The sequence below is a fragment of the Nerophis lumbriciformis genome, linkage group LG04, assembly GCF_033978685.3.
Source record: "Nerophis lumbriciformis linkage group LG04, RoL_Nlum_v2.1, whole genome shotgun sequence".
NCBI classification, from domain to species: domain Eukaryota; kingdom Metazoa; phylum Chordata; class Actinopteri; order Syngnathiformes; family Syngnathidae; genus Nerophis; species Nerophis lumbriciformis.
Genome location: NC_084551.2, coordinates 46829390 through 46856131, shown reverse-complemented (window position 1 = coordinate 46856131; position 26742 = coordinate 46829390). Strand labels below are relative to the sequence as shown.

The window sequence follows — 26742 nt, the reverse complement described above, 5'->3', positions numbered from 1 at the left end:
ACTTATCCCTGAAATCAGGCCGACCGGTTGCTTTGATCGTCTTGGCTCCTTTGGCCTCCCCACCTCTCTTTTTCTCATCGAGAGATTATTCTGGTCTGGCAAGTGGGGAGGCGGTGGAAAAGAACCACAATCCCCACTCCTAGAGGCCTGGCCTGGCCTGTATCAATATTGATGGAAATGTAGCCTGCCTTCTTTGTCTGTAATGCTGTAGGGACTCGTAGCGTAGTCCAGCCAGCTTACTTACGCCATACCTTTTGGGTGGATAGGCCTGCGCGTTCTACCAACATTGGCTGCTTGTGTAGAAGAGGGGTGCCTCAGTGTGTGTGTGTGTGTGTATGCATCACAGTGTGTGTGTGCGTGTTCATTCACAAAGCTGGAACAGAATGTTCAACATCATTAATGGTCATCATACAGCTCTTTGGCCAGGACAAATACTTTAAAGTGTCTAATAGTTCCAACCTATCAAGCTTAATGCACTTGTTTAGCTTGTGTGTGTGTGTGTCACTGCAGGAATGTTGAGTGGATGCATGCAGTATTTATGTGCATTGTAGCGCACTTGTTTATGAGTTCTAATGTGGGTGGTGTTAGCTTTAACCGCTCGCATGACATCATCCACTCCAGTTAGCTTACCTTGGCGCTACTACTTGTTGTTTACGTTGTTTTTATTGCACAATGACATTTTAGTACTGTTGAACTCTGTTGTTAGAGGGCTCATAAAAATGTTGTGGTTGCAGCCAAGATGGTGATGAACATGATCTTTACTTGTCTGAATAGGCTTAACATGAGTGGAATTTGCTGACTGTGTGAATGTTTAAGTGTTGTTCACCTGTGGAGGTTTTATTCACATTCACGGTTCATACGGTCATGAAAAAATTGGGAAAGTCATGGAATTTTGAATTTATATTTCTTGGCCTGAGATAAGTTATAGTGTATGTTTTTTCAGAAGTTTTGAAAAAGTCATGGAAATAAACTTTAAATTTCATTAATTCAAACAAAATCTATGTTGTAATTATGGCTGGTTGATATGGACCACAAGTGATATTGCTGTATTTTTAGTCCAAATACCGGTTAACGATATATTACGGTATTTTTTGTAAAAAATAAGATAAAAAGTGCAAATTGCAAAATGTTGCCTCAGTGTTTTACGGCTAGATAACGAGTGTTGAGAGCACTCATATTATTTTTGTTGTCAGTAGTAACCTAATGTGTTTATTCTTTAAAAAGTAATAAGTTAGCCGTTACTATGTCAAAGCAATTGTTGTTCATTTTGTTTATGAATGTTAGGTTTATAACTATCCCGCTTCTGCGTGGGATAGATGGACCTTCTACTCGCTCATTGCAGTGAATGCAGCTGGCTGTTAAGTTGAAAACTTGTTTTCAGCCGCTACACTACAGTACCTTAGTCCGCATAGGCTATGGGTAGAGGTACTTTTAAACCGAGTTGCAGTTAAATATTTGACACACCGAGCAAGCAGCATAGAGCAGCTATTGTTAGCTTCTGTGCTAAGTCACTAGCAGAAGTGAACAACAAAAAGGGATGATATTAGTGATAAAGTTGCTACAAGGACAGATATAGATTCTAAAGCAAATACGTGTGATGCGTGTAAACGCACAAGGAGGGAAGGTGAGCCAAAGAGGATGCCCTTTTCTTCGCCTGTCAGGCGCAGTGAAGATCAAACGGCCGTAACAAAGGCACATCAAAAAATACCGGTATGGCGGTATTGTCTCAAAAATATACCGCTTTCTAAAATATATCGGAACTGGTACATCGCCCAGCCCTGGTCATAATTAAATGGGGATTGCTGCAGACCGTCATATTTTGGTGGTGTAAAAAAATTATTCAGTCAAGTCTGTGTGGGCATGTTGCATGCAAGCAACAACAAACTGCAGACGCACCCACGAGCTAGTTACTTCTGCTAGCAAAGTGACAATGCTGAAAGAATGGCAGCGAAGTGCAGCTTCAATAATGCATTTTTAAGGATAAATAAAAATGGTGGCTGGCAAAAGACACTGACCCAAGACGTGCAGAATGCAAACTGTGCTGTAAAACATTTGACATTTCAAATATGGGCGAGGCAGTGCTCGTTAGCCACTTGAAGGGGAAAAGCACAAAACTGTAACCACAGTTGCTAGCACTGCAATACCCATATAGGTGTGTTGAAGAAAGCTGATGCTGCAAAGACAGACAGCAACACTACTACAGTTTCCACAGCAACAAAGCAGGCAACTTTGGACGTTTTCCTCAAAAAAGAAAGTTCCCAAAGCAGAGATACTGTTGGCACTAATATATGTGAATATTTACACTACTCATTCATGTCATCTGAGGAGCGAGCTGTCTTTTTGCCGCCATGTGTCTGGGCAACCACATTGTAGCAAAATGTGCTTATGTCAACGTTTTGGCATGTTTTGCACTTTAAAAGATTTGGTCATTAGTGTCCCAACAAACTGCATATATACTGTAGTACTGTTTTGAAAAAAGCCTAAACTACTATTTGTCCACCAAATGGATTTATACGTGAGGCTGTGGGATGGAGCATAAGTGAAGATGAAATATGTTGGGACAAAATATAAGGATATGTAACCCAAGTGTATTTGATTTATTTTAGAGAGACACCATATATTTACATTTTACTTAGAATTCAAGGAACTTTATTGTCAAACCAGCACACATGAGATGGCATGCAATTTAGTACCCAGGTTCCCACATTTAGCCCAATTGAGTAGCACAAGAACAATAGTATGTACAAACCCCGTTTCCATATGAGTTGAGAAATTGTGTTAGATGTAAATATAAAAGGAATACAATGATTTGCAAATACTTTCCAACCCATATTCAATTGAATGCACTACAAACTCATAAACTTTATTTTTTTTTTGCAAATAATAATTAACTTAGAATTTCATGGCTGCAACACGTGCCAAAATAGTTGGGAAAGGGCATGTTCACCACTGAGTTACATGGCCTTTCCTTTTGACAACACTCAGTAAACGTTTGGGAACTGAGGAGACACATTTTTTAAGCTTCTCGGGTGGAATTCTTTCCCATTCTTGCTTGATGTACAGTTTAAGTTGTTCAACAGTCCGGGGGTCTCCGTTGTGGTATTTTAGGCTTCATAAGAATGGGAGACAGGTCTGGACTACAGGCAGGCCAGTCTAGTACCCGCACTCTTTTACTATGAAGCCACGTTGATGTAACACGTGGCTTGGCATTGTCTTGCTGAAATAAGCAGGGGCGTCCATGGTAACGTTGCTTGGATGGCAACATACTCAACCTACTCAGTGGCCTAGTGGTTAGAGTGTCCGCCCTGAGATCGGTAGGTTGTGAGTTCAAACCCCGGCCGAGTCATACCAAAGACTATAAAAATGGGACCCATTACCTCCCTGCTTGGCACTCAGCATCAAGGGTTGGAATTGGGGGTTAAATCACCAAAATGATTCCCGGGCGCGGCCACCGCTGCTGCCCACTGCTCCCCTCACCTCCCAGGGGGTGATCAAGGGTGATGGGTCAAATGCAGAGAATAATCTCGCCACACCTAGTGTGTGTGTGACAATCATTGGTACTTTAACTTTAACTTTAACTTTATATGTAGATCCAAAACCTGTATGTACCTTTCAGCATTAATGGCGCCTTCACATACAGTATGTGTAAGTTACCCATGTCTTGGGCACTAATACACCCCCATACCATCACAGATGCTGGCTTTTCAACGTTGCGCTTATAACAATCCGGATGGTTCTTTTCCTCTTTGGTCCGGAGGACACGACGTCCACAGTTTCCAAAAACAATTTGAAATGTGGACTCGTCAGATCACAGAACACTTTTCCACTTTGTATCAGTCCATCTTAGATGAGCTCAGGCCCAGCGAAGCCGACGGCATTTCTGGGTGTTGTTGATAAACGGTTTTCGCCTTGCATTGGAGAGTTTTAACTTGCACTTACAGATGTAGCGACCAACTGGGTTTCTGAAGTGTTCCTGAGCCCATGTGGTGATATCCTTTACACACTGATGTCGCTTGTTGATGCAGTACAGCCTGAGGGATCGAAGGTCACAGGCTTAGCTGCTTACGTGCAGTGATTTCTCCAGATTCTCTGAACCCTTTGATGATATTACGGACCATAGATGGTGAAATCCTTAAATTCCTTGCAATAGCTGGTTGAGAAAGGTTTTTCTTAAACTGTTCAACAATTTGCTCACGCATTTGTTGACAAAGTGGTGACCCTCGCCCCATCCTTGTTTGTGAATGACTGAGCATTTCATAGAATCTACTTTTATACCCAATCATGGCACCCACCTGTTCCCAATTTGCCTGTTCACCTGTGGGATGTTCCAAATAAGTGTTTGATGAGCATTCCTCAACTTTATCATTATTTATTGCCACCTTTCCCAACTTCTTTGTCACGTGTTGCTGGCATCAAATTCTAAAGTTAATGATTATTTGCAAAAGAAAAAATGTTTATCAGTTTGAACATCAAATATGTTGTCTATGTAGCATATTCAACTGAATATGGGTTGAAAATTCTTTGCAAATCATTGTATTCCATTTATATTTACATCTAACACAATTTCCCAACTCATATGGAAACGGGGTTTGTACATAACAATGGGTAGTATTAGTGTTGCGATAATTAGCTTTCGGTCGTCCCATTGAGATAAAATCATTTCATTTGGTCATTAAAATTCAGGAAAAAGGTTTGGGTCACACCATGGGAAATCATTGATGAAAATGTACAAACTCTGCACATTTTCTCATTCCTTGTTTTTTTTTCTTACGTTCTCTTGATGTCTCCCATGTTTTAAAGCAGAAAGATCCAGGCTTCAGATGCGGAGTTCCAGTGCTATTCGGCGGACATCTTCCCTGGATGCCATCACGGGGCCGTACCTCACCGGCCAATGGCCCCGCGATGCACACGGACCTTACCCCTCTTGTATGAAAGACAAATCCACTCAGGTAGGTGATAAACTAAAACGAACACTATTCCTTTATTATTATTATTATTATTATTATTATTATGATTATTATTATTAACTCTATGTACAGCAGTTTGGTTCACTTACTTGGCACTTCACAAAATATTAAATATGTATGCTTCTGAGTAGGGCTCTTTCCTCCCAGCTAATACAAACCTTTCATGAGCCCTGAATGAAGAACACAAGCGTCATTATTTACATGAGCATCATTCCCGAAAAACACTTCATGCACTTTGTATGTGCGTCTTGTCCTTTCTTCCCATTTTGTTGACATTACAGGTATTATTCCTCAACTCTGCAAAAGTACCCACCTCTTTTTAATGTGGTGAAGTAGAATAATGTGTGGCTATTGAGAGAAAAGTGCTTGGCCGTTTTACAGTACTTGAGATTAGGGATGATGTTTGATAGGAAATTATCAAGTTCGAGCCTATTATCGAATCCTCGTATCAAGCAGATTCCTTATCGATTCTCTTATGGAGTCCAGATGTTGTTGTATATGGAAAAAAACACACAATATTTGGTTTAACAAAAGCTCATTTTTATTATATAAGAAAAAAATTAAATCTGATAAATAAATTAATATTACTGTTACCCCCCTAAAAAAAAAAAAAAAAAAAAAAATATTGACTGTTGTTACCCAAAGTATATTAAGTGGGATTATTCAGAAAAACAAATATGTACAGTAACACAAAAACAACCTGTCTCTGTGATCACTATAGGTGTATAAATAATAATATATTGTTAAATAAAATGAGTACCTTGGGCACACAACTGAAAATAATACAGCTCTCCAAAAAGTGCACTTCTGCTGCTATTTGACATAACTGTTTGTTATGATGCTTTGACATTTTTGCACTTTATTTCTTTATTGAAAGAAAATTCTATGAAGAGAAAAGTTGTTTGCAAATGTGGTTACAATGCTAAAAAATGAAAAGTTAAAGCTAAAAAAAGAAATACACTTTATTGAGTTAACATTGTTTCTTTATGGGGGGAAAGATGTGATGTTATGAGCTCGGGAATATAATAACTACACTACCCAGCATGCAACGGGAGTGACGAGCATGCACGGTAGCCCCGAAAAGTGTTGTTGGATGTTGCCACCCGGCAGCTAAGAATGAGGTTATGAGCACGCTGTGAAAGTAAACGTCAAGAACTCAGCCAACACGCCTCGTCTGCATTGTTTATAATTAGACAGACAACACATATACAGTGTGATTTTGTTTTGTTTACAAGGAAAGAAAAACAAAAGTTAAAAAAGGGAGATGTCATATATGTTGTGTATATATATATGTATGTGCTGCGGTTGCAAAGGAGGTGCGTTGCTAGCCTGTTTGCTATGTTTCCGGTTGGTCGTAAAAGTGTTCGTCATGTGTTTGTACCCTGCTCAAATCTCTCAGTAAAGTTATTCATTGGATTATATATTTTGTTTTGAACTTTATTACACCTTGGAGCGCTTTTTCCGGTCCATTTTTTCCTGCTTTCGCTATCTGCGCCTAATGACTGCGCTACGTGACGTCATTTCTTCTGATGTCACACGGAGCATTTCTGGTCGGGACGGGATTCGTTCCCAGGGATTCGAATAAAGAACCAACTCTTTTTCTTTACTATAGTGGTCTCGATAATGGGTACCGGTTCTCAAAAAGGGATTAGAGTCCGAGGACTCGGTTCTTTTCTTATCGAACAACCGGGAAACCCGCTTTCGAGTATCATCCCTACTTGAGATAAATTTGAACAGAAAACTGATAAAACTTTTTTTTTTTTTTGCCCTGGCTGTTTTTCTCATGTGTACACGCTTCCATTAAATGAGGCAAGATTGCGCTTTTTGTATGGTAGCCCCTCCCCTATTTCTCCATGTAGGCCAAAATGGCGACACTGTGCACTCACCTTTTCAAGTGTCGAGTGCAAAAATTCATACTTCTACTGTGTCATTGTGGAAAGCGCTGAGTGAAGCCTGAGTTCAGACATTTGCTTGTCAGCCCGTTGAATAGTGAACTGTAAGGCGCTCCTGCAGTGCAGTAATGCTGTGGCGAGAGCGCGATCATCTTGACAGTCCTTGAGCAAATAAATGCATAAACCTCCCCTTCGGGATGGTCAAAGACTACTATACTGTTAGCAGGCTGTATTCAGGCATTGTGGCACACAAAAGAACTCCTTCCCCCTTTTTTGTGGTCTTACAAAACTTGGACCACATGTTGTAAGTCCAAGATATCCTCTCCCTTTTGAGCTGTAATGAATCCCAGCCTGGAGGTGAAGTCGTTTGCACCTGTCCCCCATGAGGACCAGGACAAATCCCACTGCTTGCCACCTGGCCCTCGTGGTCGCATGGAACGCCTTTCCTTTGTGTGAGCGCTGAGCAGCAGAGGGCCCATAGATATGCTAATGCATGTTTCGGCCTTGGACTTGCACACAGACGTCTTCATGAAGATTAGAACCACACAAAGGCGCTCTGATCACACCGCTCGCCGTTTCTATGAAACCATCGCATTCTCAACAGCGGTGTGGACAACACACTCTGCCGTTCCCTGGAGAGGAAATTATGCTAGTACAATCCCAGACAAGCACCCTGCACATTGCTTAAAGGCCTACTGAAATGCGATTTTCTTATTTAAACGGGGATAGCAGGTCCGTTCTATGTGTCATACTTGATCATTTCGCGATATTGCCATATTTTTGCTGAAAGGATTTAGCAGAGAACATCGACGATAAAGTTCGCAACTTTTGGTCGCTGATAAAAAAAGCCTTGCCTGTACCGGAAGTAGCAGACGATATGCGCGTGACGTCACAGGTTGTGGAACTCCTCACATCTGCACATTGTTTACAATCATGGCCACCAGCAGCGAGAGCGATTCGGACCGAGAAAGCAACGATTTCCCCATTAATTTGAGCGAGGATGAAAGATTCGTGGATGAAGAAAGTGAGAGTGAAGGACTAGAGGGCAGTGGGAGCGATTCAGATAGGGAAGGTGCTGTGAGAGGCGGGTGGGACCTGATATTTAGCTGGGAATGACTAAAACAGTAAATAAACACAAGACATATATATACTCTATTAGCCACAACACAACCAGGCTTATATTTAATATGCCACAAATTAATCCCGCATACCAAACACCTCCCCCCTCCCGTCCATATAACCCGCCAATACAACTCAAACACCTGCACAACACACTCAATCCCACAGCCCAAAGTACCGTTCACCTCCCCAAAGTTCATACAGCACATATATTTTCCCAAAGTTACGTACGTGACATGCACATAGCGGCACGCACGTACGGGCAAGCGATCAAATGTTTGGAAGCCACAGCTGCATGCATACTCACGGTACCGCGTCTGCGTATCCAACTCAAAGTCCTCCTGGTAAGAGTCTCTGTTGTGCCAGTTCTCCACAGGCCAATGGTAAAGCTTGACTGTCATCTTTCGGGAATGTAAACAATGAAACACAGGCCGTGTTTGTGTTGCTGAAGTCGGCCGTAATACACCGCTTCCCACCTACAGCTTTCTTCTTTGCTGTCTCCATTGTTCATTGAACAAATTGCAAAAGATTCACCAACACAGATGTCCAGAATACTGTGGAATTTTGGGATGAAAACAGACAACTTAATAGCTGGCCACTATGCTGTCCCAAAATGTCGAGACGTTTTCAGCAAGATATTTTGCGCGAAATTTAAAATTGCACTTTAGTAAGCTAACCCGGCCGTATTGGCATGTGTTGCAATGTTAAGATTTCATCATTGATATATAAACTATCAGACTGCGTGGTCGGTAGTAGTGGGTTTCAGTAGGCCTTTAAATATGAATGGAGCGCGAGCAAGTAAGAAAATTGTACTTTGAAGGCCTGGGCCAATATTCGATAAGTCAATTAACCCAACAGTCTTTTCCTGCGTTGATAATCGCCATATGCTTGCATTGTTACGGGTTACAAGAGCGGTCACTCCTTTGCAAGTTTCAGCAGCCGTGGGCGTTTGTACTACTACATGCACATAAACAGCAATAATAACTGCTTCGACGGTTAGTATTTCCATATTAAATTAAAATGATCGAAAAACCCTAATTGATAACTGCACTTTGATTAACTTATGGAACGACTAGCGTTAGCTTGCTAGCTAGCTTAAATGCTAAAACAGGAGACAATAACGTATTTTCCCATTAGGGAACGTCATACCCCAATCTAAACTTTTATAAACACATTAATGTCTAAACAACCAAGATAGTATTCACGTTGAACTTATAGGCTGTGCTTTCTTTGCACAGTGTTCGATATAAACTCCGCAGTGTTGCGTTGAAACAGACACAAGTGAACTCGCGTGACGTCACAAAAACTGGAAGTGAAACAAACTGATCACCCAACTTGCATTTATTAAAAAAAAAAAAAATCTAAAACATTTACAAATTAAAATGGAAGAAGAAACATCCATCCATCCATTTTCTACCGTTTATTCCCTTCGGGGTCGCTGGAGCCTATCTCAGCTACAATCGGGCGGAAGGCGGGGTACACCCTGGACAAGTCGCCACCTCATATTTAAACAAATATAAATTTAAAAAATGGCTCTTATGAGCAATATTTAATGTTTCCTCGACCAAGAAGGTATATTGTGTGGCTATTTATGTTAATTATTAAATAAAAAGTGTATAAGTACTTTTTTGAGCACATTCAACAATGCCACGATAATAATAACGGTGATCATTTTGGTCACAATACCTTTTTATTTAGCAATTTTATTTATGGTTTTGGTTGTGTATATTTGAGGGTCCCATCCTTAACAGAGACAGAACCTATTTTATTGCTTTTGGTTGTGATTTTTATTTATCAGTTCAAGCTGCCCAATTATTATTATTATTATATATTTTTTTAAACTTAACTTGGATATTTAAAACTTTACATTCCATTTTTTTTTAAATATATGAAAAATACAATTTGATTGCATTTGAAAAGGTATACTAATGGTATCATTACTTCAGTGGTTACTTTGGTCTCAAAATAATGTTGACAATATTATCGTTTATTGGCAATAACTTGTGGGTCATCATATTGTTCAGCAAAATTTGTTATCAGCCCAAGCCTAGTACTTGGTCAACTTTAAAGTTTGAGTTTGGTGTGTCAGCAATTTAAAGTGAAGTCTAGATGTGATATTGCTCAAGTTTAACATACAGGATGTTGTTTGAATTGAGACCACACACCTAATAGACACCTTTTTATTGATATTGATCGTTTTCTGGATATGCTCAGTTACTTACAGACACGACAAAGAGAAGGAATCCACCCTCACCTCGTCAACAAACGATAGCGCCGTGCATGCCTTAGCGTGCAATCTAAACGACCCGGGCACAAATTCCTCTGCGACTCCATTGAAGCGCCCTTGTGATTATTTCCTGCTATGGAACAGAGCTGGATTCTTGAGGATGTTGCCTTTTTGTCTCTCTTTGGGTGGGATTCGTAGTGGGAAGCCGGTGTGTGTGACATTTTTTTTTATCTGCACAGTACTGCACTATCAGGCACAACACCTGGCACATGAGTGGAAGCCAGAGCATGAAAAGACCACAGCCTCCTGAGTAAATAAGAGTGGGCGTTGTCACTCAGTGTTTTTCTTTTGGGACAGTTAAATTAGACATACAGCAAGACAAGTTTGACTACACATAAACTTGTCTTCTGGCATCTTCCTGGCAATTTAAGCATGACTTTATGAAAAGGTGAGACACAATGAAAGAGTACTAAGGTGTTTCTATTGCCCTCTTTTTGTTCTTCTGTTTGTGTGTAAAGATAATTTACAGTTAACGTTGTACGTTTTAGCATGTATTCAGTTTCTAGTGTGCACACTAAAATGTGAAGAATAATGCAAAGCTTGCAAGAAAATACCTTAACATTAAAAAAATACATACAATAACTTCAAGGGGGATTGCACTTTTTTGGAATCTTGCCAAATACAAGTACACATACGTTTTTTTTCCCTTATGCGTTCTAATTCATAAAATGCGGCAAATACGATGTGGCTAACAATGCAGCTAAAAGGAGTACACTATTCCGACCACAAAGCCCTTTAAAAAACATCCAAAAACCGCAAACATTTACATCTTGTGACTTGATTATTAACCAACTATTAGCAATATTGTTATTATAAGACCTTGTGCAGACAAACTACTTTTAACAGCGCCGTGATCACAGAGCGCTAACTAGCTTATGCTGCTATATTGACATACTGAGCTAGTGAGCTACCGCATCGCCTCTGTATTTGTGAAAGTAAATTCTACATTATAAAGGGACAAGCGGTAGAAAATGGAACTTTCTTACCTGGATAGTAGAAAGTTGTGGACATAAACTGAGAAGTTGGTCAACTTTGACATTCAACTTAGACCCGGAGATGGCGAGAAAAACACGAACAAGACTCTTTGCTAGCGTTTATTTACGAGTTAGAATGCATTAAAAACTGCAGTTCCTCTTTAAAATAATCCTATTTCTGCCAGACTGTCTAATTTAAAGGCCTACTGAAACCCACTACTACCGACCACGCAGTCTGATAGTTTATATATCAATGATGAAATCTTAACATCGCAACACATACCAATACTTACTAAAGTGCAATTTTAAATTTCGCGCGAAATATCCTGCTGAAAACGTCTCGGTATGATGACGCCTGCGCGTGACGTCACGGATTGTAGAGGACATTTTGGGACAGCATTTTGGCCAGCTATTGAGTCGTCTGTTTTTATCGCAAAATTCCACAGTATTCTGGACATCTGTGTTGGTGAATCTTTTGCAATTTGTTCAATGAACAATGGAGACAGCAAAGAAGAAAGCTGTAGGTGGGAAGCGGTGTACTGCGGCAGGTGTTGTGCCGGATAACGCACCCCCGCCGTAGAATGCACCCTTTGACTGTTGTGCCGGATAACCCAGCCGGTGTTTCATTGTTTACATTCCCGGAAGATGACAGTCAAGCTTTACCATTGGCCTGTGGAGAACTGGAACAACAGAGACTCTTACCAGGAGGACTTTGAGTTGGATGCGCAGACGCGGTACCGTGAGTACGCATGCAGCTGCGGCTTCCAAACATTTAATCGCTTGCCCGTACGTGCGTGCCGCTATGTGCATGTCACGTACGTAACTTTGGGGACTTTGGGGAAATATGTGCTGTATGAACTTTGGGGAGGTGAACGGTACTTTGGACTGTGGGATTGAGTGTGTCGTGCAGGTGTTTGAGTTGTATTGGCGGGTTATATGGACGGGAGGGGGGAGGTGTTTGTTATGCAGGATTAATTTGTGGCATTTTAAATATAAGCCTGGTTGTGTTGTGGCTAATAGCTTGTGTTTATTTACTGTTTTAGTCATTCCCAGCTAAATATCAGGTCCCACCCGCCTCTCACAGCATCTTCCCTATCTGAATCGCTCCCACTGCCCTCTAGTCCTTCACTCTCACTTTCCTCATCCACAAATCTTTCATCCTCGCTCAAATGAATGGGGAAATTGTCGCTTTCTTGGTCCGAATCGCTCTCGCTGCTGGTGGTCATGATTGTAAACAATGTGCAGATGTGAGGAGCTCCACAACCTGTGACGTCACGCGCATATCGTCTGCTACTTCCGGTACAGGCAAGGCTTTTTTTTATCAGCGACCAAAAGTTGCGAAATTTATCGTCGATGTTCTCTACTAAATCCTTTCAGCAAAAATATGGCAATATCGCGAAATGATCAAGTATGACACATAGAATGGACCTGCTAACCCCGTTTAAATAAGAAAATCGCATTTCAGTAGGCCTTTAAAGGAGTCATATTATGATTTGGAATCAACATTTAAAACACTTCTTTACATAACATGTAAATGTGGTGCTTTAGTCAAATTTAGTCATACATGTGGCATTACAAACCATATTTTAACCACTGACTGGTTCTGAGAACGAGCTGTTTTGGAGGCATCTTTTTATAACTCTCCGCACGCCGCCCCCTCCAGCTGAGTGAGACGGTTTCATTGTCCCGAAAACCATTTTTGTGGTTTTAAGGAACTGTGTTCGGCCGCACACTGAGTTATCTATTAATTGTTATATAGCGCAGTGCAGACAATAAATACTGTTTAAATGTAATACAAAACACTAACAAATAATGTATGCCGAATTCTAACTCTGTAACTGCATGTGCCAGTGTTGTACTTGCTAATTGCTAATATTATTAATGGTCAGGAGGCTGCTACATGCTAACCTATCATTACAAATTGTCACATCCATCCATTTTCTACCGCTTGTCCCTTCACATGTCTACTGTTATTAGACTTCAAAGACTTTAAAAAAATGCTGCGCCACTGTATCCACAGTTGCCATTAATTGTAGGAACTAACACTGGGATTAAAACCTTTCTTAATATTGCCCATGGACAGAGGTGTCTTAGCTGGTTTCTGTGCTTCAGTCCCGGCTGGACGTCTCTCTGGGCCTTGCGTCCGAGTAGGTACTTTGTCACGAAACACAAAATTTATCAGGCTGCCTACTTCTTCATATTTGGCTGGAAGTTTGTGTAGTTAGCAGTGCTAGTAATACAACCAATAACATAACATTTTAGCTAATGGGGTTGCATCTTGGCTGGAACTACAACAAAAATGAACATGGGGTACTCGTACAAAGATACTAGGAAACATGTGTAAACGTACGCGCCGGTCCTCCCGGGCACCGATTCACGTAAAATTCAACGGTGCTCAGTTTCGGTACCTGGGTTGCATGTGATGTCACGCCCCGGTTGCCGACTCGGCTGCCCTTTGCCTTTTGGCACTTGGCGATCCCTCCAGCAAAATGAGACCACATTCAGCCAAACTACTTCTAGTTCAAGGGTGTCCCGAGTGCGACCCGGGGGCCGTTTGCGGCCTGCAGCTACCTTTTGAACCGCCCGCGGCACACTTTTAAAAATATTACAAAAAAAAATTGGAACAAAAAAGCAAACAGGTGAACTATAACAAGAAAACGTTTTTAAGTAATTTTAAGTCCCCAAATACTTCACTTGAATTATTCCACTTTGAAATATTTTTGGGGAAAATAGTGCATATTTTGTCTTTGACAAATAGGGCATAAAATATAAAGAACATTCTTTATATTGACTGATCTGATTTCTGAAGTTGATCTTGATTGATACTAGGGCTGGGCGATATGGCCTTTTTTAATATCTCGATATTTTTAGGCCATGTCACAATACACGATATATATCTCGATATTTTGCCGTAGCCTTGAATGAACACTTGATGCATATAATCACACCAGTTGGATGATTATTTGTGTCTACATTAAAACATTCTTGTTCATTCTGGATTAATATATGCTCATTTTCTAAGCTTTCATGCAGAGAGGGAAATCACAACTAAGTCAATTTACCAAAACTGTATTTATTAAAGGGGAACTCTATCACCAGACCTATGTAAGCGTCAATATATACCTTGATGTTGCAGAAAAAAGACCATATATTTTTTTAACCGATTTCCGAACTCTAAATGGGTGAATTTTGGCGAATTAAACGCCTTTCTATTATTCGCTCTCGGAGCGATGACGTCACAACGGGAAGCAATCCGCCATTTTCTCAAACACCGAGTCAAATCAGCTCTGTTATTTTCCGTTTTTTCGACTGTTTTCCGTACCTTGGAGACATCATGCCTGCCTCGTCGGTGTGTTGTCGGAGGGTGTAACAACACGAACAGGGGCGGATTCAAGTTGCACCAGTGGCCCAAAGATGCGAAAGTGGCAAGAAATTGGACGTTTGTTCCGCACACTTTACAGACGAAAGCTATGCTACGACAGAGATGGCAAGAATGTGTGGATATCCTGCGACACTCAAAGCAGATGCATTTCCAACTGGACTGGACAGATCAGCTTTCAGGAAAAGAGAGCGGATGAGGGTATGTCTACAGAATATATTAATTGATGAAAAATGGGCTGTCTGCACTCTCAAAGTGCATGTTGTTGCCAAATGTATTTCATATGCTGTAAACCTAGTTCATAGTTGTTAATTTCCTTTAATGCCAAACAAACACATACCAATCGTTGGTTAGAAGGCGATCGCCGAATTCGTCCTCGCTTTCTCCCGTGTCGCTGGCTGTCGTGTCGTTTTCGTCGGTTTCGCTTGCATACGGTTCAAACCGATCTGGCTCAATAGCTTCAGTTTCTTCTTCAATTTTGTTTTCGCTACCTGCCTCCACACTACAACCATCCGTTTCAATACATGCGGAATCTGTTGAATCGCTTAAGCCGCTGAAATCAGAGTCTGAATCCGAGCTAATGTCGCTATACCTTGCTGTTCTATGCGCCATGTTTGTTTGTATTAGCATCACTGTGTGACGTCACAGGAAAATGGACGGGTGTATATAACGATGGTTAAAATCAGGCACTTTGAAGCTTTTTTTAGGGATATTGCGTGATGGGTAAAATTTTGAAAAAAACTTTGAAAAATAAAATAAGCCACTGGGAACTGATTTTTAATGGTTTTAACCCTTCTGAAATTGTGATAATGTTCCCCTTTAAACAGTTATTAAGCAGTGGCACAAACATTCATGTCATTTCAAAACAGAAAGTGCAAGATTGTCAGAGACATTTTAAAACAAGCTATAAGTGCACTTTTGTGCATGATGTCACTAAGATGACATATCAAAACACTAAATTAAAGTGTACTTTTTGTACAGAACGCCACTACAATAGTTAAAAACAAATAACGTGCACTTTTGTGCATGATGTCACACAAGATATTTCAATACCTGTCAAATAAAAATGAGCTGCATAATAGGTTGCTGTGGACGTTATCTCCTTCTGTTGTTGACTTTTTTTTTTTCCATATGTTGTTGATGTGGAAATAGTTGCTTTGGCATTTTGTTGGTGTGGCACCGGCCGGAGATGTTGACATGCAGAGTTTCAAGCACTCCTCATTCTCTAGCGGGTGACTTTTCAAATGATGCTACATTAGCAGTGCTGCTACTTTTTGTAGCAACGCTTTTGCCGCATAAGTGTTGAATATATTCCCGCTTGAAGCCAAACTACCGCCAGATGATGGATCCCGTGCTGTTTTTCTTGGGAATTAATTCTTCCTCCATTTGTTACCAGATTCGCACCTTCTCTCTCTCTTGTACTACCACCCGCACCTCACCGTTAGCATCACAGCTAACGTTACCATGTCGCTACCTCTCTGCTCCGAGGGAGCGTGTGACGTTGCACACGTGACGTATGTAAGAAGGTGCGCTTGGTTTACGTCTCTGTGAGAAGGTGAGACAAGAAAGAGTGGGAATCGCATGCAGTGTATGCCCGCAGCTAAAAGCAACTGCGTGAGAATGTATACTCTAATATCACGATATAGTCATTTTCTATATCGCACAGAGACAAACCCGCGATATATCGAGTATATCGATATATCGCCCAACCCTAATTGATACAATAATAATAATAATTATTATAATAATAATTAATATATAACTAGTTTAAAAAAAAAATTATGACTGAGACCTTCTTGAGACCAAACTTGAGGGGAGCCGTGAAGGTAAAAAAAAAATGGATATATAGAATTAGTTTTGAAAAATTAAAATATCAAGTGTGTGGCCCTCAGTGGAAAGCGTATCTTCAAATTGTCTGCACTTATGGGGACCCAAAATACACCAAAACAGGTACCAACAGGCAAGAAAATTGGGTTTTGTATATAAGTTAAGTTTTCTTTATTCTTAAGTTAAATTTGTGTATGCAAGGCAAGAAGATGATGCTTTTCTTTACCTTTTACGTCTTACTTTGGGGTGTCAATGTATCCTGTTCGGTGAGTGTGCTTCAAATGTGCTACAGTGTCCCATACAGTTCTGGATCTAGATCTAGCTCTGGCGAAACCTGTTCGCCCTCGCTCATGAACACGTAAAATGGGTCATCTGTGAATCTAGCTTGTAGTAATTGTACAATATGCACCTGGTCTGTCAAAGAATAAGACAACGATGAGATCAGTGTTGCCAACATAGCGACAGTGTTATATTTAGCGGGTATTCAGACTCTTTTTCAAAAAAGCAACTGAAGTCAACACTAGAGACTTTTTCTGGTCTTATTGGAAACTGACATCAAAGCACGTATTACTCTTCCCATGAGCAGCGGGTGCTGCTGTGGGCCACTTCCCATCAAAAAGCACCCCCAAGCTGTTTGTGACATTTTTAAAAAATGGCAAAGAAGCGTCAGAAGAAAGTTCTAAACATTTGTTTCGCTTTTCTTATGTTTTACTCACTTTTTATCTTTCCCACAACGCTTTTACTGTCTCCTAAAGTTTTCATTACAATTACATGCACATACGTCATGGCCAATTATGCAAATTAGAGGACGTCATCTTTCACCCCCACAAAGAACTGCCACACCTTGATTGCAGTCCCTAGGGGACACTGAACTAGGAAATTATGTAAATGGGAGTAATCAGTTTCGCCTGAAGTCAGCTGGCATAGGTTACAGCTCACCCGTGACCTTACGGAAGACAACAAGCAGTATAGAAAATGACTGGATAGATAGAAATAATCTACTCCAGGATCAAATTGTGGCCGTCAAAGGTAAGTGTTAATAGTATCAAATGTTCTGTTTGTTTGAGATTGTCATTACCGCCACAAGTGGTGAAAAAGTGTATTTCAACTGAGTACTGTTGCGGCCTGTAGGGACCATAACTTAGAAATATTTTTTAGCGGCCCTCTAGGGCAGTGGTTCTCAAATGGGGGTACGCGTACCCCTGGAGTACTTGAAGGTATGCCAAGGGGTACGTGAGATTTTTTTTTTAAATAGCAACAATTCAAAAATCCTTTATAAATATATTTATTGAATAATACTTCAACAAAATATGAATGTAAGTTTATAAACTGAACATCAAATCAAGTAGGCTATTCCATTCATTACAATGCAACAATGCAATATTCAGTGTTGACAGCTAGATTTTTTGTGGACATGTTCCATAAATATTGATGTTAAAGATTTCTTTTTTTTGTGAAGAAATGTTTAGAATTAAGTTCATGAATCCAGATGGATCTCTATTACAATCCCCAAAGAGGGCACTTTAAGTTGATGATTACTTCTATGTGTAGAAATCTTTATTTATAATTGAATCACTTGTTTACTTTTCAACAAGTTTTTAGTTATTTTTAAATCTTTTTTTCCAACTAGTTCAAGAAAGACCAATACAAATGAGCAATATTTTGCTCTGTTATACAATTTAATAAATCAGAAACTGATGACATAGTACTGTATTTTACTTCTTTATCTCTTTTTTTCAACCAAAAATGCTTTGCTCTGATTAGGGGGTACTTGAATTAAAAAAAAAAATTCACAGGGTGTACATCACTGAAAAAGGTTGAGAACCACTGCTCTAGGGGACGCTCACAGCCCAACAATGGTTAAGAAACACTGCACTAGATGACAGAAAATAATTCATTGGACAAACAGAATAAAAAAACAATGTATTTCAAATGTTTCATTTTTTTCAATTGCAATTGTACACAAAGTGAATCAAGTTTCTTGCCACTTAGGTGTAAAAAATGCTCTTAATTGTTGACTATTTGTACTGCTTTGCTCAACATTAACCCTGCATAGTAAGATAGTGGCGTGAAAGCCGTCCGTGAGTTAAGATCAGCCCAAAACATGACTTTAAAAAAACAAAAAAATGTATTTATACTGCCATTTTTAAGAAAGTTAAAAAAATATATATTTTAAATTAATTTATGTTCAGACAAAAAAATCCATATTTAAAGTGGGACTGTTGTCTGTCTATCTGTGTTGGCCTTTGCAACTTTTCCCGGGTGTACCCCGCCTTCCGCCCATGTGCAGCTGGGATAGGCTCCAGCATTCCTGCGACCCCAAAAGGGACATCCGGTAGAAAATTGATGGAATTTGCTAACAAGTTATGGTTACACACTGAAGAAGAATATGAGTCTTATCAATTCACCTTGCCCTCCTAACACTGTTTGAAGCTGATCCTTCTTTTGAAAGAATTGTCGCCAAAAAAAGACAAACTGGTGTAATTAATGGTATGTCTGATGCTGCTTGATGGCAGTGTGAACGTTGCAGTTTTGTAGTGGTTTCAAAGTTGTTGTTTTTTTGTTTAAATTATGAATAATGACAGGATTTGCTCTCGATTTCCTTCCAAAAAGTGACATTTTTATATTGTAACTGCTCTGTTTATTCTTCTATATGTTTCAATGCATTTTTTAAGGTCCTTAACATGTACAAAAACTCACCAAATTTTCCAAGTGAGTCAGGGCTGGCGAAAAATTTCGTGTTCACAAACATGACATTTCAAAATTGACTCTCTTGCGCCCCCTTAAATTTGGAAAAAATTAGCCCTTGCCACCAGATTTACGTATCGCCTTGAAAGTCCCTGCAGACGTCCATTATGACAGGACAAATGTAAAAGTCTCAAGAACTCTCAAGAAGGTTGGCCATCTTGGTTTCTGTCGGCCATTTTTAGGTTGAAAACAGGGGCAGTACTTTAACAAACCACTCCTAGGGACTTCGAACAATTGATCCGCGATTAAAATGACAGATACTAGACATATGGGCGATGCTAAATTGCGAAGGAGATTTTTGCCGAAGCCATAGGATTTGTGCGTAGCATGGGGCCAATTTTTTATCTAATGGTTTGCCACAAAACTTTCAACATTTATAAGTCTGCTCCACGAATCAGGATTTTGATCATAACTGGATGATGACACCCAGAAGTGCCAAATGGGTCACAGCTATTGGTACCCATTCATGGTGGGCAGCCTGGCGGTCAAAACTTCTCCTCGCCATCACCAATTAAACTGCCATGACTCTACTCTTGATGGTCAAAGATGGATACTAAACTGGTGGAAGATGATAAATTGCGAACAAATTTTGCCTACACAATCAACCAACCGTCATTACTTCACTTCTAATAATCAGAGCTCCTTCCAAACTGATATGAGGCTTTAAGGTTACCATTTTCCCTTGTGGTGGAAAATTATACCAGTATTAACGTCCTTCCACCGATCTTCCTGAATTTTTTGATGATAGGGATGTCCGATTATATCGGACTGCAGATATTATCGGCCGATAAATGCTTTAAAATGTAATATCGGAAATTATCTGTATCGGTTTCAAAATTATCGGTATCGGTTTCAAAAAGTAAAATTTGTGACTTTTTAAAACGCCGCTGTGTACACGGACGTAGGGAGAGGTACAGGGCACCAATAAACTTAAAGGCACTTCCTTTGCGCGCCGGCCCAGTCACATAATATCTACGGCTTTTCACACACGCAAGTGAATGCAAGTCATACTTGGTCAACAGCCATACAGGTCACACTGAGGGTGGCCGTATAAACAACTTTAACAGTGTTACAAATATGCGCCGCACTGTGAACCCACACCAAACAAGAATTTAAAAAACACATTTCGGGAGAACATCCGCACTGTAACACAACATAAACACAACAGAACAAATACCCAGAACCCCTTGCAGCACTAACTCTTCCAGGACGCTACAATATACACCCCCCGCTAACCCCTAACCCCCCCACCTCAACCTCCTCATGCTCTCTCAGGGAGAGCATGTCCCAAATTCCACGCTGCTGTTTTGAGGCATGTTAAAAAAAATAATGCACTTTGTGACTTCAATAATAAATATGGCAGTGCCATGTTGGCATTTTTTTTTTCCATAACCTGAGTTGATTTATTTTGGAAAACCTTGTTACATTGTTTATTGCATCCAGTGGGGCATCACAACAAAATTAGGCATAATAATGTGTTAATTCCACGACTTTATATATCGGTTGATATCGGAATCTGTAATTAAGAGTTTGACAATATCGGAATATCGGATATCGGCACAAAAGCCATTATCGGAAATCTTTAGTCTTGGCATTGGGAAGGATGTGACTGCATATGTCATGCGTGCCCGCCAACTCGCATGAAACCCGCGCTGCACGGGGCTGCAAGGGCCCATTCAACGCTGCTTGCAGTTTTAATTTCTCTTGTCATTTGAATCAAAATTTCATTCAGTGCTTTGACTTTGGTGAACATCTGTGACATTTCTTTTTCTTTCCGTAGTCCTCAACTTGAACCTTTTTTGTCACGTCCAGCAGCCCACAGTGTCACATCTGCCTGCTCTACAGTGATTCTTTTTCGGAGGGCACAAGCGTCCCCGTTTTAATTAGCCGCATGTGCTGCTGTTGCGACTTAGCACCGGCACGCAAGCGCCAACGGCTTTGCGGGTGTTCCTCATTATTCCCTGCTGTCATATTCCATATGCTATAGGGAGAGGCTTGTGCGCCGGTTTGTGGTGTCAAAAAGCGTTTTGTGTTGAGCGCAGGGTCAGACATGGAGGGAGCCATGCGAACACGCTGACATTTCGCACCAGTCGCACTTGCATGAAAAGTCTGATGTTTGAAGAGCAGAGGCGCTGTTGATTCGCATAATGAAGAAGGGGAAGTATGCGGTCCTTGACAACCCCCGTGGAAAAAGACCCTTTCTGCGTTTGCATACATTTGCATAATTCTGCCATTTCCTTCTTGGTGCTGCAGTGGTGTCAGATATGCTGTGAGACATTGCTGCCTTTTATGCTCTCTCACAAGGCCTGTTAATCTGGTACAAGCCTAATATTGTATACTCTCTACAGCCTGCTTTTGTTGGGTATCTTGACAATACACCAGGCCTGCCTGCCATTTGTAGAGCAATTGATCTGCATACTTGTTACTAGAGATGTCCGATAATGGCTTTTTTGCTGATAGCCGATATTCAACAGCTACAAAAACAATGAAGGCACACAGCTTCAGTCCAGAGTATACTAGAGCATGCTTGCCAACCTTGAGACCTCCGAATTTGGAAGATGGGGTGGTGGGGGGGGGGTTGAGGTGGGCGGGGTTGGGTGGTAGCGGGGGGGTGTATATTGTAGTGTCCCGGAAGAGTTAGTGCTGCAAGGGGTTCTGGGTATTTGTTCTATTGTGTTTATGTTGTGTTACGGTGCTAATGTTCTCCCGAAATGTGTTTGTCTTTCTTGTTTGGTGTGGGTTCACATTGGGGCGCATATTTGTAACAGTGTTAAAGTTGTTTATACGGCCACCCTCAGTGTGACCTGTATGGCTGTTGATCAAGTATGCCTTGCATTCACTTAGGTGTGTGAAAAGCCGCATATATTATTATGTGACTGGGCTGGCACGCTGTTTGTATGGAGGAAAAGCGGACGTGACGACAGGTTGTAGAGGACGCTAAAGGCAGTGCATTTAAGGCATTGTCCGGGTGGAAATCGGGAGAATGGTTGCCCCGCGAGATTTTCGGGAGGGGCACTGAAATTCGGGAGTCTCCCAGGAAAATCGGGAGGTTGAAACCGATACAGATAATTTTCGATATTAAATTTTAAAGCATTTATTGGCCGGTAATATCGGACATCTCTACTTGTTACTAGTTGTTTTATCAAAGATAGTACTTTTCACCAAGTCTTAGAGGTCCCATATTAAAGTATTGGAAGTTTGTTAGTCTTGATGTTAAAATTTGGGCAGTTGAGAAGTGCTTTTAGTTAGACCAGGGGTCGGCAACCCACAGCTCTAGACCCGCATGCGGCTCTATAGCGCCGCCCTAGTGGCTCTCTGGAGCTTTTTAAAAAATGTATGAAAAATGGAAAAAGATGAGGGGGAAAAATATTTTTGGTTTTAATATGGTTTCTGTAGGAGGACAAACATGACACAAACCTCCCTAATTGTTATAAATCACACTGTTTATATTAAACATGCTTCACTGATTCAAGTATTTGGCGAGCGCCGTTTTGTCCTACTAATTTTGGCGGTCCTTGAACTCACCGTAGTTTGTTTACTTATATAACTTTCTCCGACTTTCTAGGACATGTTTTATGCCACTTCTTTTTCCGTCTCATTTTGTCCACCAAACTTTTAATGTTGTGCATGAATGCACAAAGGTGAGTTTTGTTGATGTTATTGACTTGTGTGGAGTGCTAATCAGGCATATTTGGTCACTGCATGACTGCAAGCTAATCGATGCTAATATGCTATTTAGGCTAGCTATATGTACATGTTGCATCGTTATGCCTCATTTGTAGGTATATTTGAGCTCATTTAGTTTCCTTTAAGTCCTCTTAATTCAATGTATATCTCATGACACACTATCTGTATGTAATATGGCTTTTATTTTTTTGCGGCTCCAGACTGTTTAGTTTTTTGTATTTTTGGTCCAATATGGCTCTTTCAACATTTTGGGTTGCCGACCCCTGAGTTAGACCTACTGGGAACACGTCGTTTTGTGCGGTGTGGCTTTAATGCTAATGAGCTGTGTTTGTCCACGCATAACTCCAACAGATTTAATCTCCAAGAAGCGCGATTCTGTACTTTATCCACTTTTTACATTTGCACTGTAACGCTGAACTTGTAATGTATGTGTTATATTAGGGCAGTGGTTCTTAACCTTGTTGGAGGTACCGAACCCCACCAGTTTCATATGCGCATTCACCAATCCCTTCTTTTGTGAAAATAAAATGTTATTTTTTTTCAAATTCAAGACAAAGTTATATGTTTTTGGCAACACTTTAGTATGGGGAACATATTCTAAGTAACAAAGACTTAATTTAAAGTTTTTTTGGACACTAGGGGAACATATTCTAAGTAACAAAGACTTAATTTTGAGTTATTTGGTTAGGGTTAGAGGGTTAGGGTTATAATAAGGCCATGCCGAATAAGGCATTAATAAGTACTTAATAATGATTAGTTAAGAGCCAATATGTTACTAATTTACATGTTAATAAGCAACTAATTAATGGTGAATATGTTCCCCATACTAAAGTGTTACCATGTTTTTTTACTGGTGCACAAAATGAACCGTGCATGAACATCACCTTGTTCAAAGAACAAAACCAACACAGTGCATAAACTCACAACAAATTACACACCTGCAAATCAGTCTGAGTTCTGCTGTTGTCGTATCCGTAATACGCCGATAGGGAGAAGTTTTTATTTACACGATGAGTCGGGTGTGTCTTGACCTCCGCCGAACCCCTGAGCCCGAACCCCTCGGGTTCGATTGAACCCAGGTTAAGAACCACTGTGTTAGGGAGTGGGACAGGAGGACACAAACATAGCCATGCTAGCATGGCTATGTAATATAACACTCACATTTTAATGACAACTTCATGCTAGGTTAGCATATTCACTGAAGAAAAACTAAGTGATCAAACGTTCAACTCTTACATCTGTAGCTGACTGATGGATTTATTTATTTGAAGACGTGTAGCGTAGCCTGCCTTTTTTAACGTATAGATAGTGTTCAGGGGTAGAAGGGATTTTCCTTAATGAACCCCTGAGCCCGAACCCCTGAGCCCGAACCCCTCGGGTTCGATCAAACCCAGGTTAAGAACCACTGTGTTAGGGAGTGGGACAGGAGGACACAAACATAGCCATGCTAGCATGGCTATGTAATATAACACTCACATTTTAATGACAACTTCATGCTAGGTTAGCATATTCACTGAAGAAAAACTAACTGATCAAACGTTCAACTCTTACATCTGTAGCTGACTGATGGATTTATTTATTTGAAGACGTGTAGCGTAGCCTGCCTTTTTTAACGTATGGATAGTGTTCAGGGGTAGAAGGGATTTTCCTTAATGATGTCATTTAAGGCGCAACTTCAAAAGCTAGTGTTTAATTGCCACCTCTTTCAAAAGTGCAGCAAATAATAGAGGAGATATGTGCTCTAGAAACACATTAGGCTATTGTTATTAAGGCTGCAGCTAACGATTATTTTTCTATCGATTAATCTATAGATTATTTTTTCGATTAATCAGTTAATCTATAGATTATTTTTTTCGATTAATCCATAGATTATTTTTCCTTTTACCGATTATTTTTTTATTTAAAATGAAGATGAAAAAATAAATGTAGGCCAGTTTTTTCAAAAGGCATGGCTTTTATTTACAAAAAAAAAAAGTATGGCCACTCAGTCAACATTGACAACATGACAAAATATTCTGTAACAATGTAAACATTTAAAACTTTTAACATTTAACAAAATTAAAAGTAGCTTATTTGCTTTTTAATGTGCAAATATAAAAGTAAACATCCAGTGCAATCTTAATATTCTGCAATAGTATAAGCATTTCAAAAGTAAAAGTATTGCTTATTTGCTAAAATGTGCAAAAATAAAGATAAACATCCAATACAAAAAAGTGCAAAACGAAATATTCTGTAACAGTGTAAACATTTCAACAAAAGTAAAAGTATTGCTTATTTTGCTTAATAACACAACAATGATAGTATGATTAAAGTGAAAGTTAATTGTTGGTTTGTACATAGTATATGTAACTGTTAATGTTGTAAAAGGTATTTGCACAACTAATTAACGTTAGCGTTAAAGAGGAGCGCATCTTTGTAAACACTGAACAGGCACGCCAAACGCGCCTCTCAGAGCGAAACAGTGTTTTAGTTTATGAATTTACAACGCAGATACAAATGACACATTTATGTTTTTGTGTAATGATGACAACGTATACTCACGCGGACGATTGACTAGTTGATGGTGATGGCAAGAACACTGTCGGGTGTTTTCTTTTCAAATGTTCGTTTATAGCCGTTGTGCATACAACAACATTATTAGCAGAGGTGGGTAGAGTAGCCAGAAATTGTACTCAAGTAAGAGTACTGTTACTTTAGAGATTTATTACTCAAGTAAAAGTAAGGAGTAGTCACCCAAATATTTACTTGAGTAAAAGTAAAAAGTATATTGTGAAAAAACTACTCAAGTACTGAGTAACTGATGAGTAACATACACACATATATATATATATATATATAATGTATATATATATATATATACACACACACATATATATATATATATATATATATATATATATATATATATATACACAGTATATAATTTATATTTATTTATTTTGCCGTTTTTGTTTACATGTTAAAGGTGTTTTAATGAATATACATGCATGTTTAACACATATAGATTCCTTTCTTTCATGAAGACAAGAATATAAGTTGGTGTATTACCTGATTCTGATGACTTGCATTGATTGTAAACAGACAGTATTGCTTATAACGTCCACGTTTTCAAATGGAGGAGAAAAAAAGTTCCTCCTTTCTGTCTAATACCACATGAAAGTGGTTGGTTTTTGGTATCTTATTTGTCCATCTTCCATATTCGTTTTCAAACACTTTACAAGAAATAATTTGGCGGCAAACTCCGTAGCTTGCTAGCTTGTTTGCGCTGGCTTTCGGAGACTCTTATTTTGAAAGCGCGGCGCGATGGAGCGGCACTTTTATTGTGAAGACAGGAACTGTGCAGTCAGTCTTTAGGCTTTTGACGGGATGTACGGTTGAAATAAAAAGTAGTCTTTTTTCCTTCACACTTTTGATTGATTGATTGAAACTTTTATTAGTAGATTGCACAATACAGTACATATTCCGTACAATTGACCACTAAATGGCAACACCCCAATACGTTTTTCAACTTGTTTAAGTCAGGTCATGTGACCGCCTGGCTCTGTTTGATTGGTCCAACGTCACCAGTGACTGCATCTGATTGGTGGAACGGAGTGAAACGTCACCAGTAAGGCAGGCACTTTGAAGGTCTGTCTGACAGACCAAAACAAACAAAGTGTGCATTAACAGATCGATAAAAATTAGTAGCGAGTAGCGAGCTGAATGTAGATAAAAGTAGCGGAGTAAAAGTAGCGTTTCTTCTTAGGCCGTTTATTGAAATACTCCCACACTTTTGACGACTTTTGGCGTGCTTTTTTCCCCTCGCTCGCACCGCTCGCATCGTCTGCTTTGCGCTCCGCCATGACGGTAGTGTGACGTAAAT

The 26742-nt window shown here is 39.9% G+C and overlaps 1 protein-coding gene across 3 annotated transcripts in view; it reads left to right on the top strand.

The window, feature by feature from the left end:
* Positions 1-26742, top strand: part of glcci1b (glucocorticoid induced 1b) — an 85135-nt gene that overhangs the window by 31530 nt on the left and 26863 nt on the right. For 2 of the 3 annotated variants that reach the window (XM_061956342.2, XM_061956332.2), the window contains exon 3: positions 4801-4949. In XM_061956342.2, coding sequence (XP_061812326.1) covers positions 4801-4949 — 149 coding nt within the window. The remainder of the gene's footprint in view (positions 1-4800; positions 4950-26742) is intronic. The other variant, XM_061956350.2, reaches the window with a different exon arrangement.